The sequence below is a fragment of the Ambystoma mexicanum genome, chromosome 9 (genome assembly GCF_040938575.1).
Source record: "Ambystoma mexicanum isolate Mex_15411 chromosome 9, UKY_AmexF1_1, whole genome shotgun sequence".
NCBI classification, from domain to species: Eukaryota; Metazoa; Chordata; class Amphibia; order Caudata; family Ambystomatidae; genus Ambystoma; species Ambystoma mexicanum.
This window is the reverse complement of record NC_090931.1, coordinates 1,323,648,839-1,323,666,164: the sequence shown is the minus strand read 5'-3', so window position 1 is coordinate 1,323,666,164 and position 17,326 is coordinate 1,323,648,839. Positions and strand designations below refer to the sequence as shown.

At 47.0% G+C, this 17,326-nt stretch overlaps 1 protein-coding gene across 33 annotated transcripts in view; it reads right to left on the bottom strand.

Annotated features, from left to right (window-relative positions):
• Positions 1 to 17,326, bottom strand: part of CLASP1 (cytoplasmic linker associated protein 1) — a 2,584,612-nt gene that overhangs the window by 2,367,638 nt on the left and 199,648 nt on the right. For all 33 annotated transcript variants that reach the window (XM_069616701.1, XM_069616702.1, XM_069616704.1 and 30 more), the window contains exon 3: positions 9,891 to 9,969. In XM_069616701.1, coding sequence (XP_069472802.1) covers positions 9,891 to 9,969 — 79 coding nt within the window. The remainder of the gene's footprint in view (positions 1 to 9,890; positions 9,970 to 17,326) is intronic.

The following is a 17,326-nucleotide window of genomic DNA, read 5'->3' as shown; positions in this document are numbered from 1 at the left end:
CAGAGAGAGAGGGAGCTGAGGTTCAGAAAGTGGAGGGAGCGTGGGCTCAGGGGTAGCAATAGGCCAAAAAAAACAGGCGTTTCCTGGAAAAGAGGCAGTAAACTGCAGATTGTGAGAAAGGATGAGGGAAGAGTGCAATAGAATGGGAAGAGAGATGCAAGATGACGAAATCGCACTAAAAATGAAGGACTACATACTGCGTGAAGAATTGGGGAGCGTAAGGTGCGAGTTGGGAGTATGATTTGGAGTTTGGCAGGGACCGGAGAGTGCAAATTGTGACTTGGCAGTGTGACAGAGTATGTGCATGACAGAGTGAGGTTCTAAAATACAAAGTTGTGATGGGGAATTGGTGAAAATTGTGAGGTGTGTTGGGTGAGAGGTGTGTGGGTGGTTTGGATAACACAAGTGGAATATTTTCAGCATTACAACTGATAATGATCAATACCGTTAATATTAACTAGGCATGCACATTAAACCAAGAAACAGCAAAAAAAAATACTGTTCTGTCAAGTCAGAGACATCTAGGACTCTTCCTATTAAATTGATACAAAAAGGTGCAAATAATGACACCATGGCTCTCAGGTAGCCTTGCACACTGCCTGTTTCCTGCAATGTGGCAATCTTGCACCCTCCAGTCATTAGAAATTGTGCTGCACAATTGCCTCAATAAATAAAGGTTTGTGCTGCAAAATTTGCCATTTCCCGCCACTAAATCCGGGAGGGTCCGATTAAGTCTCTCAAGGGTAATAGTTTCTCTTGAATTAAAGCGCAGAGCAAGATTTTCTCCAGCACTGTGCCCTATTTTCTGCACAGCCTTCCAAAGAATAGTACAGCACTATTCTTTGTCGCAAAACCTGCCACAGCCCCAGCTGGGGAGTCAGATCTCCTTTGGGGGTCAAGGTTGGGCTGTGGCATGCAGGGTATTGTGTTGAGGGTGCCGATTCAGAACCACACAGGGGGATGCACCTACCAACTGTGAGTGTAAAGGGGGATTGTGGGGGCAGCTGCATGGGAAATGACCCAGGTATACTAAGCCACAGACGCCCTGTACAAAGGGGTTCACCGGAGACGCTAGTGAGGAATGATACATTGGGTGTGTACACAGCCCAAAGACATTGCATTATGATTAGCTAAAGGAGGGGAGGAGTAAAAATAACATCATAAAAAACACAGTGGGAAATCCCTCGAGCGGGCTGCATCTGGGAAACCTCGATCTGAACCATGTGACCAGTACGACAGGGATCTGCAAAAGGGGGGGTGGGGATTAAGCTACTCATTACCTCTAGGCCCCTACATTCCACTGCAGCCCAGAGCATCTCGACGTTGTGCCAATCCTCCGGTACAATATGACGCAACTATGTGCAAAGTCCTTGCCTCCCTGTGGTGACTCAATTTGTCCATCCTCCTGATCTACTATGATATCTCTGTACACCCATGCGGCTCTCGTGTCCCACGTAGTGACTGCCTGCCCAGCCCCTCCAGTCCCCTTATGTCTCTGTATACGCAGCCCCTCTGGTCCCGTAATGTCTCTGTACCCCGGGCCCGTGCACGCTTGCTGTTTGTCCCTACCACGCCTCCCTGCAATATGTACCCAGCCCTCCCGGTCCTCAAGTACCGTTCCTTGCATGTCCCCACTGTCCGTACCTCACCACTTGCTTCAAAGCGCACTATGCTCAGGCGCTTTACGCATGAACCATCATATCACTACACTTACTCTCTACACCATCACTCAATTAAGGTACAGCTATACCCCTCGATATATTCGGCCTAGCTGCTCACATACGAAAACTACCCCATGAACACCTCATCACTCTAATAAAACACAGCTATATCCCATGACAAACTGGCTTAGCTGCTCACATAAGCGTCCTACAGGCCTAACGCAGCCAGAACCCGTTCACTACTCATCACTCTCTGCAGACGCCGAGTTCGCAACGGTCTGCCAGGTCCCGAGCGCCATCTGGCGCTCAGTGGAAAGGCAAGCACGCTGTGAGGCTCAGTGCCGAGGTGACTCTAGAGTATCCAGGACGTGATTATAACTGTGCAAGAAGACGCTGCATAATAGTGCATGCCTACTGCGGGGGAGTGGTAGATTCTTTTTACAGTGTCTAGGACACATCCTCAGAGAAGGGAGGACGATCAGCCAAAGTAGTGTAGATTTTACAGCATACCAACCAGTAGGGAGCGGGCGCTGGTGTAAGCACACCTGCAGTGGAACAGGAGGGATGCGCAGTGTGTGGCGAACTCAGGCAGGAGTGGCGCATAGTGCAGGCCATTGTATAATTGAGTCATTGGGGATATGAGTTGTGTTTTTTGTAGAAAGGGACACCCGTGTGGTAGTTAAGAGTCCTTCAGTGAGGAGGGCTTGTGGTGGACGAGTCAGTACCAAGAGGTATCCTGTGTAAAATAGCAGGCTTTTTGCATTCCAACAGCAGGAGTGTGCCGGTGATGCATGGTTAGACAATGGACACTCTTGCGCTAACATAGGGAACAGTGAGCCCCTGGAGAGGGCTGTCGAGGACCAACACTGAATGGTCGGGCCTGCAGAGAAGGCCATTGTGAACGAATGGAGTGCCTCATGGGGTCTGCGCAGGGGGCAAGAGTGAATGTTGGTGCGATCGGGAATAAAAGAAGAATAAAAAAAAAGACGAAAGGAAGAGTTGGGAGAACAGGAGGAGGGGGGACACTGGGTAGTAGAATAAAAAATTAAGGAAATAATGGCTTATGTGGCGAGCCCACCAGACCACATGTGCCACAAATTGCCCCAGTATCACAAACTATTAAAATATAATTTTCAGTGGGCTGGGAAGACTGCAGGGCAGCGTTTCCATGCATGGGCTGGGGAAGGGACATTTGACAGTAAGAGAATATGTTCTCGCACCCATTAACGAAATAAAGGCTCCAAGCTAAAAAGCAGGCAAAACATATTGGGTCTCTTATAATTATACGAGGAGACTAAAGGGGAAAAATTGAAGAAAGGAATAGACCGTGGGAGGGGGCGGACCGAGCTCACCGCCCCCACCCTTTGGGTTATATCCCACCTTGCAACCAGCCGCAGAGTATACCAACCCTCGGTGGGAAACCTCAAATGCAAATCAAGGCAAACAATGGGGGGGGGGGGGAGAAATGAGAAAAAAAGCACAAAGAGGAGGTGCACATGCGGGGCGAAAGAAAATATCTAGCAGATATCGAAAAGAATACACGCCAACAGGTGGATACGTTATTTAGTGAAGCAGATTAGGTGATAGAGGAGGAATAGCAAGGGGGATAAGGGAGAGTGGCTATCTGGAAAAATACAATTCAAATTAGATGGTGAAGAGGACGAAACAAAAAAACGAAGGGGATGAGGAAGACACAGCCTCAAGGGTTATTAGGAGACAAATGGAGACTTGAGTGACTGGGAGAGTGAAGAATGGACAACCGACAAACTTAGCAGAAGGGGAAGAAAAGCCAGTTACCGGACCGTGACGGTTGTGACAGGGACTGGTCCACCGCCTTATGTAGTAGGACAGGGAAGATAAAAATGGGGTTAAAACAAGCTGTCAGAGGGAGGGACGGGACCAAAGATACGGGTAATGCAGTTACTACAGAAGGGGTGAGGGGGAGCCAATTATGTGCCCTGGCAAACAATGCACTGGAACAACCCAATATGTAGCTTGCCCTCCCTCGTAGCTGGGGTCAGTAAATGGATACAGGCACTCAATAGAAAGATAGTGAGAGTGACGCTGGCCATAGGAGATATGAAAATAGTCTGCCGCAATTATAGGAGAACAGGCAGATAACATTTGGAATAAGGCTGGCTATAAAGGAGTGCAATTGAGCACCAATGCTCATGACGGAGCTCCATTTAACAATTGTTGAGCACATGTCCGGGAGGTTCCAAGAAGCATGTATCCAGACAGCTATGACCTGGGGACAGTGATGGCGTATGAGATGAAAGGTGACGATGATTCCCACTGAATATATAAAGAGAGCTCAGGATTTATGGACCCAAGAGATGCGAAGGAACAGGGATGAATGCATGCCATTGTTCTATCACATACTAGTAAAAGGACTGCCAACAGAAGTACAGGCTTCCTTGGAAAAGATAGTGAGTATAGAAGCTAAGGACTGGCCCAGAATACAATCAATAATAGTACATTACTGTAAGAGGAAGCAGCAGAGCGAGAGGCAGGCAGCCAAGAATGCAGCGAAGGCAGAAACCAAATTATTACAAAGGAAACTAGCCAAATACACCATGGAAGAGCACTGTTAGTGCCAGACGCTGCTGCTCCAACAAAGTAATGTATACGCAGGGCTTTTCTGGGGCAGTGGTCGTGGTTCCAGTAATAAAAAGGTTTACCATTAACCATAGGGACACTTTGTAGCTCCCTTACTATACTCCAAAGACACACCCATCGATCTAGTTCAAAGAGAAAGGGATGGTGTGCTCCATACCCAGCTTTTACTATGCCCGGGTAGCAGCTCTTCTCTTGGCAGCTCACGCGCAAAGCACCTTGTAAGCAGAGCCTGGTTCCTGTACAGGGTCGAAGTTCTGCTAGGATAGGCCCCGGGAATACAGGTGAAGGCGCTCAGACTGTCTTCAGAGTTCCTATTCAGATCACAGTGCCAGAAGGAGGACTTAAAGGGAATGGTGTTACAGCTGGAGGAAGCAGTAATACGCAGACATGTTGATTCTGTGTAGACAATTACAAGTGTCGAACAGTGCTGTACATTGATCCCATCCTGACAATTACAGGGGTATCGGATGAACAGATGTTCGACGAGGAGGGAGGGGAGATGGTGTGAGTAACTTGTAATTACTCTTAGGTCCCGTCCCTTTCATCCATACTGTATGGGCGATTACAACTGAATGTAGCCCCAGGGTGGAGAGGAGACCCTCCTTAAGCAAACAAGTTCCTCAGAACCGCCTGTCTGAAGGCCATGTTTGACTTAGAGCTGGCATCCAAACAGTAATGCTTACAGAAAGCTGAAGGGGATGCCCAGGTAGCTGCCCTGCTTATGACCTGCCACGGAACCTACTGCTGGAAGACTATGGCAGTGGCCTTGGCTCTGACCGCGTGCATGTTGTCTGGCAGCGGCTTGCACTGCCCCTCATAGGCCGCCTTGATGGCCGCAACCATCCACCTTGCAATGGACGCCTTAGATGCCTGGTAACCGGGACTGGCGTCCCCAAAGGTGACAGAGTGCGTCCGATTTGCCGAAGCCCTTGGTCCTATTCAGATTGAATTTCAGAGCGCATCTGACATCGAGACAGTGTAAGACTGAGCCTCGTCCTTGGGGTCAGCGAAGAAAGTAGGCAATACTATTTCCTTGTTCAGATGGAAAGCAGAGGGTACCTTGGGTAGGAACGCCGGGTGCATCCGTAGGACCGCCTTTGTCCCTGTGGAAAGTGGTATAGGGCTCTGAAGCCACCAGAGCCTGGATCTCGCTGCCTCTGCGAGTGGAGGCGAGACCTACTAGCAGAGCTGTCTCAATGGTGACCAGCCAAATGTCCGCAGATGCCATTGGCTCGAAGGGTTTGTGTGCCAAGGCAACCAACACCACATTGAGGTCCCAACACAGGATGTGGCCTCTTGATGGGCGGGTAAAGCCTGGACAAGATCGTCAGATGTTTGACTATTGGGTTGGAAGAGGAGAAGACCTCCTCCTCCGAATTCCTATAGGCCACTATGGCTGCCAGATAGGTGCGACATGTGTCCAACTGTACGCCCGAGTGGGCAAGGTGTGCCGAGAACGAGAGCACATCGTCCAGTGTGCATGTCAGGGGGTCAATCTCCTTAGACTCTGCCCAGTGATCGAACCTGCTCCATTTACTCTTGTATTGGCTCCTAGTGGCCTTGCTCCTAGCGCTCTGGATGATCTCCAGGTTAGCCCGAGATAGGCTCAGGTGCTTGAGGGTGACCTGCTCAGGCACCCCGCTCTGAGGGCTAACTTTTGAGTGGGGTGGAGAACCCTGCCCCCATGCTGGGACAGGAGAGGTGTTGGGCCCAGCGGAAGGTGAATGGGTGGTCCGTCCGAGAGGCTGAGCAGTTTGGAGAACCACAGCCTCTCTGGCCACCAAGGCACAATCACTATGATGCTGAGGTGACAAGCTTCCTTTATCTTGCAGAGTACCCTGGGGATCACGGGTGTGGGAGGAAAGGCATAGGTGGTCATGCCCTCCCATTGAATCTGCATGGCTTCGCCCATGGAGCGGGGGGCCCTGTCCCTGCCAAGACGCCAACTGCTGGCACTTCATGTTCTTCCAGGAGGCAAATAGATCCACCTGAGGACGGCCCCATGCGTTGAAGACCGCCTGCAGCACCTGGCTGTTCGATTGCCGCTCGTAATTGTCCGCTCCCAGCCTGCTGAGCCTGCCCGCTTCCAAGTTGGCCTCCCCCGGGAGGTGGACGGCCCTGGGGTAGAGGTTTTCCAGGGCCCATTCCCGCATGCTGACCGGTAGGTCGCACAGTTGAGGGGACCTGGTATGATACATCATATGGCATTTATAACGCACCTAAACACAAATGTTTAAAGGTGCGACGAGGCAAGGGAGGGGAAACAAAGGGAAGACAGGAAGACAGACAACGATACTACTAGGCCAGGTGCCATTGAGATGGGGGGGGTGTACAGAGGGAAAGGGGAGCGGGCAGTGCAGTACATAGTAGAACAGTAAAATAAATAAAGACAATAAATAAAGTGCAGCCAGCTGGTGGCAAGTGCAGGTTAAGTGCAGACATCAGGTGTTGTCAAGTGCTAGTCAGGGCTGTAGGGATACAGAAATAGTCCGAGTGCATGGGTTGCCAGGGGGGCAGTGCAGGTGTGCAACTGGTAGGGAGGGGACCTGGGCCCGAGATCAGAGTGTAGCCAGGTAACCAGTGCAGTTTCAGACCCAGCCAGGAGATCAGCAGAGAGAGAGGGTGAGAGAAAGCAGAAGCAAAGAGGAAGGTCCCGAGGTGTTTCTGGAACTTGAGGGAGTTGGCGGCGGATTAGCGGAGAGCTCAAGAAGGAATATTTAGGAAGAGAGTTGTAGGTATTGAGGTCCCAGGCCCCAGAAGGCCTTGTGGACAATGCAAAGGGTTTTGAACTTAATCCTCGCCGCCACTGGGAGCCAGTGCAGAGGTTTCAATCCTGGAGAGATATGATCCCTGGGCTTGAGGCCAAGGACAAATCTCGCAGTCCTTGGCCTCAAGTCCCTGTACTGAATGAGTTGCAGAGGGCGGAGAGTAGAGGCAGGCAGATTTAGAAAGGGGCCGTTGCAGTAGTCTAGCCTGGAGACAACCAGAGCTCTGGAGACAGTGAGCTTCTGGGGGAAGGAGAGGAAAGGAAGAATACCTCTGAACCCTCCTGCTTGTTGACATGCTGGTGAAGTTGTCAGTCTGGATCAGGACAGTCCTGCCCCAATGAGTGGAAGGAAGACCCCGAGGGCTAGCCAGATGGCTTTGAGCTCCAGTCAGTTGATATGAGACTCCCGTTCCTGCCGGGTCCAGACTCCATGGACGCTGTGGCTGTCCAGAGTGGCTCCCCAGCTGTCTAGGGAGGAGTTCGTAGTAATGGTTCCTGCGGAGCCGGCTGCCAGAATGGCCTACCCGTCGCAGATTGCAGTCCTTGGACTGCCACGTGAGGTCAGAGTGGAGAGAAGGCGGTATGCTGACCAGCTCCACTTGGGAGCCCTTCTCCCAATCCCATGAGGATGTGAAGTGCAGCTGCACTCCCCTCCTCCTGAGCCTCGTGCGCGGCACGGCCAAGAGGAGAGCTGCCATGATACCCAGTAGGCGCTGGTACCACCAAGCCAAAGTCACTGGTCTGGAAATGCATAGAGGCCCTCTTGATGGCCGTAATCTTGTTCTCCAAGGGAAACTCTCTCGGAACTGGTATCCCAGGTGAGGAACTGCATGGACTGCAGCTGAGACTGGAGGTTGATGGTAAACCCCAGGTCGTGGAGTGTATTCATAAGTGCGGAGGAAGTGTAGACCACCCCCCTCCAGGGATCTCGCCCTGACAAGCAAGTTGTCCAGGTACGGGTAGACATGGTGGCCCTGGGCCCAGAGTAGGGCTGCCACTGCATTCATGAGTCTGGTAAATACCCTGGGGGCTGAGTTGAGGCCAAAGGTTAGCACCTTGTACTGGAAATGACAGCACATGATCCTGAAGCGTAGGAAGGAGCAGTGAGGCTGCCAAATCGAGACGTGTATGTAGGCGTCCTTCAGGGAGCACATCCAATCTCCTTTGTCTAGTGTCTCTGCAATGAGTGCTGGGGTAACCATCTTGAATTCTTGAAGAGGGAGTAAGAGGTTGAGGGTGGATAGGTCCAACAACTCTCAGGCCAGCCTGGTTGTTCTTTTGTATGGCGGAAATCCTGGAATAGAAGTCTAAGCCCCTCTGGGAGGCTGGTACTTCTTCCACTGCCTGGCTCTTGACGAGCGACCGGCTCTCCGCCAACAGAGTTGCCGTCCCAATATGTGAGAGTGGAAGGGGGGATGAGGAGAGGGAGGTATAGGCAGGCGGTACCGCGTGGATGCTACTGAGAGGATCCATGGGTCTGCAAAGTTCTGGCGCCAGAAATGCATGCGAGAGGCAAGTCTGCCCCCACTGGAGACACGTGGACCCATAGGGAGGCGTCCTGCCTTTTTATTCTCTGAAGCTGCTGCTGAGGAGGGGGACTGGAAGAAGTCCTTGCTCCCCCGGAGCTCCTTACGTAGGCTGTGTTCATTAAGACTGTTTAAGGCAGAGGTGGGCATGCAACAAACTGGGTACACAGGGAAAGATGAGTCAGATGCCCATCCTTCTGTATGCAGTGATAGTCTGGCACCATTCTGTGTACAATCTTTTAATGATGCGAGTAGGTCTCTGGCTCACAGCTAGTCAAGCTTAGGCCTTCCATAAAACAAATTTGCCATTCTGAGCCTAGGTGTGTTGAATCCAAGCACAAGGAAGCGGAAAACAAAAACGCCCTTCAACCTAGGATCTATAGGAGGGAAAGTTTGGAGAGTTGTTTTATTTTTTATAAACTCTGGTTCCTCTGGGCCCAAAGCCCTGCACTTGGCTTCCTGGGATTTTTAGAGGCCTTCTAGGAACTTCATGAGGATGGTTACAGTGGTGTGGGAAGGATTCCTCTGGGGCTGAGGCTATGCTCTTCTCGGAGTTGGTATGCATAATCCAGATGTACAGGAGAACCTTGAAGCTGTACTCAAGCACTGAGAGGTGAGAACTGACAGAATGCAAGAGAACAGTGGTGCTATAGGAGACATGAAGAACGCATGAGAAGACTGAAAAGATCCAGGTGATCAGAGCTGCAGTAGGACAAGAGAACTCGGAGAAAATCCAAAGTATTGCAGGAGGGTATGTGGTTTGGTGAAAGAGGGAATGACTGAGTACATTAGAGAAGTTTAGAAGGAGATAGATGGAAGAGATCAGAAAAAAAGGAGATGGAGGGAAGAAGAGAGTCTGTGGGGATCCGAGGTGTAAGAGGGCAAGGACAGGGGGAATACAGAAGAGACTCAAGGAATAGGCTAGTAAAGGGGAAGAAAAGAAGGTGGCAACGAGGATGACCACGGATGGAGGAGTACGGAAAGGGAAGAGATTGGAAGACCTTTGGAGTGCAGGCGTGGTGGAAAGGAATGGAAGTGAGACATTCTTAAATGGCGGTGTCTAAAACTGGTCTTCTGCGACAGCCAATACGGGAGGCCTCCAGTTATCAGTTCCTGTGAGAACATTATGGATATTGCTCCAAGTCAGACACATGAAAGTAAATTTCATAAACATCATGCAAAATACGTGTTCAATCAAGTACATGTACATTTCTAAGAATATCAATCGGCATGTATATCCTTCATTTCCTGCAGAAAAAAAGGATAATTGAGAGAAATTAAATACGAAATCTTCACTGAAGATCTGCAAGCTCGTACCTGTGCCGATGTGTGCCCTGAAGCGATCCTGCAAACGCGACACCATGGCTGACAAGATATCCATCCCCAGCAAAGCCACCTGTGAATACAAAATGGGAACATGGGAATTAGCGTAACCAGAGCTCACATTGATGGAGAAAAAATAACTTTATAAAGAAAACAAGGCATAATTCTGTGATCAAACGAAACAACTTAACATCAAGCACTGGTTTAACAATCATTGGCCAAGCCAAAAGGTTAAGCTTTGTGTCCATAGTAGAACTTTCTGTGATAATCGTGAAGACCGTTTCAATTAAGTGTGTGATACTTGCAATAACAGTACAAGACTTGCGGTGTAACTTTGGTATACATGAGGTCTAAAATTTCCCCGTGCTGTGCACATGCAGGTTATCCAAACAATTTTATACTTTGCATTTCTGGGACTTCTAGCTCCATTTCGCCCATTTTAGAACAAGAACTACAAGTCCCAAGATGCAAAGGAAAGACTAACACTGGTGGACCTAATCACGCAAGGTCACACAAGGAATAGAGAAACGAGCGCTCCAACCTGGGTATAATTGAAAGGCTCATTAATCCTCAACGAGTGACCTTGTCTACAGTACATTTATAATTAAATATGAAAAACACGCAACTGCTTGTTCTCGCAGTTTCTGAAAACGAGAGGTTAGCCAACTGCCATCTGCATTGTTCTAACGTTGTGTTCTTATCTTGCCTACAAGCAAAGTAGTGCACACCAACAGGGTTGCCAGAAAAGGAAGCTGACCTATAGCCCAAATGGAATTGGGAACTAGCCCAATCACATACTTGTTCAGGTGCCTTAATAGCATGTATGCCAACAAGCTCCACGGCATTCAGATACTAGTTCAGCCTTGGATTTCAATTTGCATTCTGGAACTTGTAGTCTCAGGTTTATAATGGAGAAACTCTGGACTACAAGTCACAGAATGTAAAGTTAAACCCAGGACTGTACTAGCATCTCCCGAATGGGACATCTAGGCATCTATGTAAGAGATCTTTGAATTGGACGCTCTTGGGTGATTTCCTCACCGCTTGTAACTGTCTGGACAGCTTCGCAGATCCCACCTCCTGCAGTCAGGGATTTTCAGACAAAACGCGAAATATGGAGGGGAGGCAATCACATGCACAGCAGGTATGGTGAGGTAAGGCCATACACATAGGTTACACTCAATGGCCACTCCTCCCTGCAAATGACACTGGCCCCTCGTTGCACATCTGACCCCCCTCTTCCGATTGTCTTGAATTGTCGATTGTTAATATTTGCCATGTCAATTTTGCTTCTCAACATTCAATGCCCACAATAATTCTGTCTTAAAGCTTACTTGCAAAATACACTAAAATTCCAGAAACCTGAAAACATGCAATGCCTGCTACAAACATGTTCATCCAAAACAGGCTTGTCCAACCTTTTTAAATGTGGGGCCGAAGCATTAACTTTTTATCACCCGGTGGGCCGACGAGCCAAAAGTCAACACCCTCACCCAAAGCAGTACATTCAAAAGTGTTGGTGTGTGACCTCTGACACAATAGCATCACAGACAGTGATAGCCATGCAGTCCCAAAGATAGCTTTTGGTGTCAGGGGCAGTGATCAAAGGTCAGTTTCTTGTGATTTCTTCCAGTATGTATGTGTTCATATTTTTCTGAAATAGTGGGGGCGTCCGAGCATAGCGAGGGAGTTATAACGATCTAGGGAGGGTTTGGGGGGGGGGGGTCCTCCACCCCCAAGATTTTTATTCCCAAATATGGGGCTGAAATGGTGCATTTTACAGCAGAAAAAGTGACCCAAAAGCCATAAGTTTACAATCAGTTCTAAACATTCTACATCACCAACAGCAGACAAGAACATTGTAGAACACAACACATTTTAATCATCAATGTGTTCACAGTGAAAGACAGCACTGTCACTAATATAACACATTGGCATGCTGGTTGTGCCCAAAATATGCCTATGTCCAACATGTCTATGCTGGTTGTTACGAATTTAGGCCAGCATTGTCCTGTACAAAGCAGGATTGATGATGCCTGAGCATGTGCAGTGCGCCCAATACATTTACCAGCTTATCTCTGCAATACACATTAATTACTTCTGTGTTGATGATTGATTCTGCCTGTGCAGTATGCCCAATACCTATGGGAGCAGTTGGAGGGGTGTTGGACCGTCTACAAGAGAAAATCCCACAAAAACAGCTTCCTCCCTTTAAGGCTAGAAGGTTGTTTCTATTGTCCACCTTGACACATACACACAAACTCTATTCAACATAACTCGATTGTCAAACACATGGTTATCAAAATTAACATCCATATTTTAATATTTATACATTCATAAAACATACTTCTAATAAAAAACATTGTTAAAACAAAAGACCGTAATGATTCACACAGAGTATTTTTCTCAATGCACCATTTCATCTTTGGTGTATATGCATCAAGACACAACTTTGCAGAAAAGAATATAACACCCCTAATTCTTGTGTCTATCAAGCAACTCCTTTTTATGGGAGGATACGTGTGTCAACACTTAACATGTGTTTCTAGAACCATACTCGATTCAGAAATGCATATAAACACATTTTCTTTTCCATTTCTCATTGGTTCTGTCTTCAGGACACTTTGATTCTCTTCACGTGGTGTTATTCAACGTGTTGCATACTGGGACCATGCTGTGTACCATATCGTCTATTATTTCCTCAATGTCAAAAATAGGGAAGTCTAGCTGCCCAATTTTATTTCTTGCCGCTCTTTCTTATACCTATTCAAAAACGACAAAGCGACCGCGTCCTCTTAATGTGAAACACACAACCGCATCAGTCCAATTACTGTCACTCAGGGACATCGGAGCTCCAAGGCGTCCTGTCAGCCCTGCAATATAAAATTTGTTTATATGGACCCGATTAATTTATTTCTGCAATGTTGGTCGGACCCAACATTGCAGAAATAAATAAATTGATCGGGTCTGTGGACCCGACAAACATTGACCAAATAAATAAAACAGGCCGTGTCCTGCAACTGGCTCAAAAAGATTGAAAAAAAAACCCAAAAAAAAAAAAATTAAAAAAAAAAAAAAAACTTACCAGGTGCAGGGGTGCAGGCCTCGGTCACTGTGATGCTGGGCTGGACAGCTGGATCACACGCAGGCTGCAACAGAAGTGTGAAGGTGGCACGGTATGCCTTCACTCCACCCATACATATTACGTGTTGTGATTTCCATCGGCTGAGAAACAGCCAATGGAAATACTGTGACCATGCAAGTTTTTTTTTTTCCACTATGACGTGCCTTTCATGGCAACAGTATTTCCATTGGCTATTTCTCAGCCAATGGAAATCGCAACCCATGCCGGCTTGCTGATGTATCATTCCATTGTCTGTCTGTTCAGCCTCGCAGGCCACATGAAATGGCTCGGAGGACCCAATTGTGGCCCGCGGGCCGTATGTTGGAAAACCTTGATCTAAAATAATATCACTGTAGCTTTATTTTTCACATCCAGAAAAAGAAAAAATGTCCCAGAATGCAAAATAACGAAAGCCTGAAATGCCTATTTAACAGAACTATACCTTCACCACTTTCACACATTGTTATGTTAAAGGATATTTATACCGCGCACTGTCACCAACTGGCAGATCTGAGAAGCAAGAGGGTAGGTTAGTAGGACTGAGAGGGGGAAAAAGCGCAAGAGCTTTGATGTGCTGTTGGCACCTTCAGTTCGGTGTACATCGTTCGCTGAGCGTAGGTGTGATAGCGCTGGGGAAAGCGGTATGTTCGCATTGACGCAGAACCGAGGACTGAGGACTGGCGCCGGTGGGCGGAGTCAGTGGAGTGCATGCTCCCAGGGCCGTGCCCCCACGCACTTATAAATTTAAAGGGGAAGATTATTTTTTTTTTCCTGGTGAAAAAAGGTTATTTTTCGTCACAAGCGAGGGACGCCCATACAGTATAGAGGAAAGGGGAAAGGACGTAAGATTTATATATTTAGGTTTTATTGATTTTAGTTAAGGCTTCAAAACAGTTAAGATCTTTGCTTTGATCAAACGCGAAAGCTGTGACATTGACACAAGCCTACTGTATTTTATTAAAGCATTACATGTTGACACTACAGTAGTTGTTCAAACTAATCAGGAGGCTATGATCACCTTGGAGGTCCCGACCAACAAAATCAAACAGGGCTGTGGGTTGGCCCCCATGCTGTACAGTCAATATGTCAGCGATACCGACAATGATATGAAGTCAGTATGCAACTTTCCGCCCCATATCGGCAAGATAGCAGTTCCCTGGGTTGGATACGCAGATGACACGATGGTATCCAGTTAAAGTGTCGAAAACATTTTTTTGAATGCAATAATGTTGAAAAAAAGAATGCCTAAAAAAAATTTCACATTTTTTTTATTTGTATGTTTTTTTTGGTTTTAGCTAGTAAAAATAAATGGTAAATAAAAAAAACGGGTTTGGGGGAAACCCCCCACATTTAAAAAAAAAAATTTAAAAAATCATTTTTTCCGACATTTTTTTTCCGACATTATGGCATTCGAAAAAATGTCATTCAACATATTCACTATAAACCTGACTCGATAGTGCTGGATCGAACCCCTATAGTTCACGGAGAGGGCACTGGGCTGGCTTACCTCCTTCCTCCAAAACCATACTGGGCCCTTTCTCCTCTCCTTCTTCCTCCGCTACCTGTGGTGTCCCCAAAGCTCCGTTCTTTCGCCCTGGCTCTTCAACATACCTTTCTCTGCTGGCACAACTCATTTCCTCCTTCTCCCCCAACTTCCAGTGCTATGCTGACAATACACAACTTTTCTTCAAACTTCCCACTGATGCCCTTGCACCCTCTTTCATCCCGGCTGCCTCTCTGCCATCCAGGCTCGGTGCACTGATAATGACCTCTGCCTCAATTCCAGCAAAACAGTTCCTCCCTATTGGGTCCCCTGTACCTTACTTCTTACCCGCACTCTGGCCTGCCTCCATGCCCCCACCCCACCCCCTCCACTGAAGCCAGGAATGTGAGTAATCTTCGACTCCTCCCTTTCCTTCATCCCTCATATTCAGGACATTGTCAAGAAGTCCCACTTTCAGCTCATCCTTCTCAAAGGGACTCTACCCTTCCTCACCTCTGCTAGACTCAATGTTACCCGTGCTCTGATTCTCTCCAGTCTAGACTACTGCAATAGCCTTGTCAATCGACCTTCCTCCTCCCTGCAACCCCTCCAGCTACCCCAGAATAGGGAAGCAAGACTTATCCTCAAGCCTAGGGACCACATATCCTTCCCTACAAAGCCTTCATTGGCTCCCGGTCTCAGCACGGATTAAATTCAAATCCCTATGTAACAGCCACAAGGCTATCTGGGACCGGAGACAGCTCCATCTTAAACGCTTCATGACCAAATACTCTGTTTCTAGACTCCTCCATTCCTCTGGCACAAACTCCCTGCGTGTTAAGCGCTTTGCTAAACAGAGAGCTGATGGTCAATCACTTTCCTCAGCTGGCTCGCTCCTGTCGAGCAGCCTCCCTCTCCCTCTCCCTCCCTCTGCGTCTTGAGCAGGACCTCCTTATGTTCCGAAACAAACCTCAAGACCTTTGTCTTCACCTCTTCCTTCTCCTCCTCTATTTCACTGTTAATCTTACAGCAGTGTAACTGATGTGCAGGGCCCTTGTGTGTCCTCGGGCCATGACCCCACTACCTCCCACATCTCTCATCCCAGCCGGTGTCTTCTACTGCACTTACTTGGGCTCACCCTAACCATGGGTGGTTGCAATTACTTTCTTCTCCTTTTAGCAAGTACCCTGAGCACTTCTCCATGAGCATCAAAGCACCCATCCCTCACCTCTGCCCCCTCCGCACTTGCACGTTCTGAACACTCACAAGGCATAGTAAGTTGGTCTCCCGTTCCCTTATTCTCATTATTTGTTTGTACAATGAATTCAATTATTTATCCTTGCTGTAATTCATTGTTTACCTTCTCCTGTCCCCACCCTGTTTGCCCTGTGGGCGCTTAATTGTATAAGCGCCTAACAAGTGACAAATAAATAGGACTGCAAAGATTACTGGCTGCCCTATCCTCCTACGCCTTAGCGAACAAACTCAAAATTAACACCAGCAAAACACAAATACTAATTGTTGGGAGGAGGGAAAAAAAACAAGACACCCACATATACATAGTCCATAAAGGGTTGAAAACTATAGTTAGCTGGGCTTCTCTATATGTACCTCCCCAACCCAGATTTTCTATTACAACTACATTCAATGAAAAACCCTAAAGAAAATGTTTTATTGAAACGTGTCATACACAAAATTGGTGGCCAAAACATTTAAGGAATGATTTCTATATATAGTAAAAGTATATTACTAAGCATGCTGTACAGTTTCTCTGCCCTGCCACTCAATGATTACTGGGATAGAAAAATTGGAAGGTAAACTATGGATGTAAAAAGCTAACAATGTAGTTCTGATGCAGTTAAGTGAAACAGCACCGACGCATACCTTGCAGCTACACCTATGCATGGAATAATTTATCTTCAACCTGAACAGAGTGAATATATTAAAAAATAAAACTTGAGACTTTGATATGAGAACCAATATTGATAAATTGGCTACATTGAAATTATACAAAGAGTATGGTTGACAGGAATTTACGTAATTGTCCTCACGTTAATATCGGACTAAGTTGTATTCTATCAAAATATGCAGATTTATCACATATTTATGGTTTAATATCTTATCTACGCTGGCGCATATGGGGAGATGGACAACAATACTCTGAAAAGACAGACTGTCGCTTATGTGCATTGGACATTGAAACTGCCTGCCATCTTCTGACTCAATGCAGGAAATTGAATAATATACATGATAAAAGTAACTAGATTACACAAATTGAATGCATCAAAAATAATCAATTTTGGAGCACTATCTATTGTGCCGACTCCATTGTTATAACGGCAGCAGCTTACTACGTATGGAAGTCTGACTATTGCTTACCATAGCATTACATTTGTGATTGCACTATCTTACATTCAAATGTGAAAACGATAATTGAATGTTTTAAAAAAAAATATTGCAATGTGTTGGAGATCTCATCTTTACGCTCTTCTTGGTGTTGGTTTTCAACACTTACGCATATTGGTAACATTTAATTCGTGTCTGGTTTTAATCCTAGAGTATTAATCCTATTAAATAAAGTTGTAAAAAAAAAAAAGTATTTACAGATAAAGAAATGCACAAGAAAGGCTCTACTTATAGCAAAATGAATGCGTCTGCAGGTCTTATGGTGCTGGCTGCAGCCCCACATTGCTATGTTAAATGTGTCTCAGGCCAGGACTTTGGAAAAGGCAGTGCTTGCTCAACGATCACGGCTGATTAAACATGATATGATATGATATGATATGATATGATATTTGTAACGCGCCTATACACAAGTGTTTC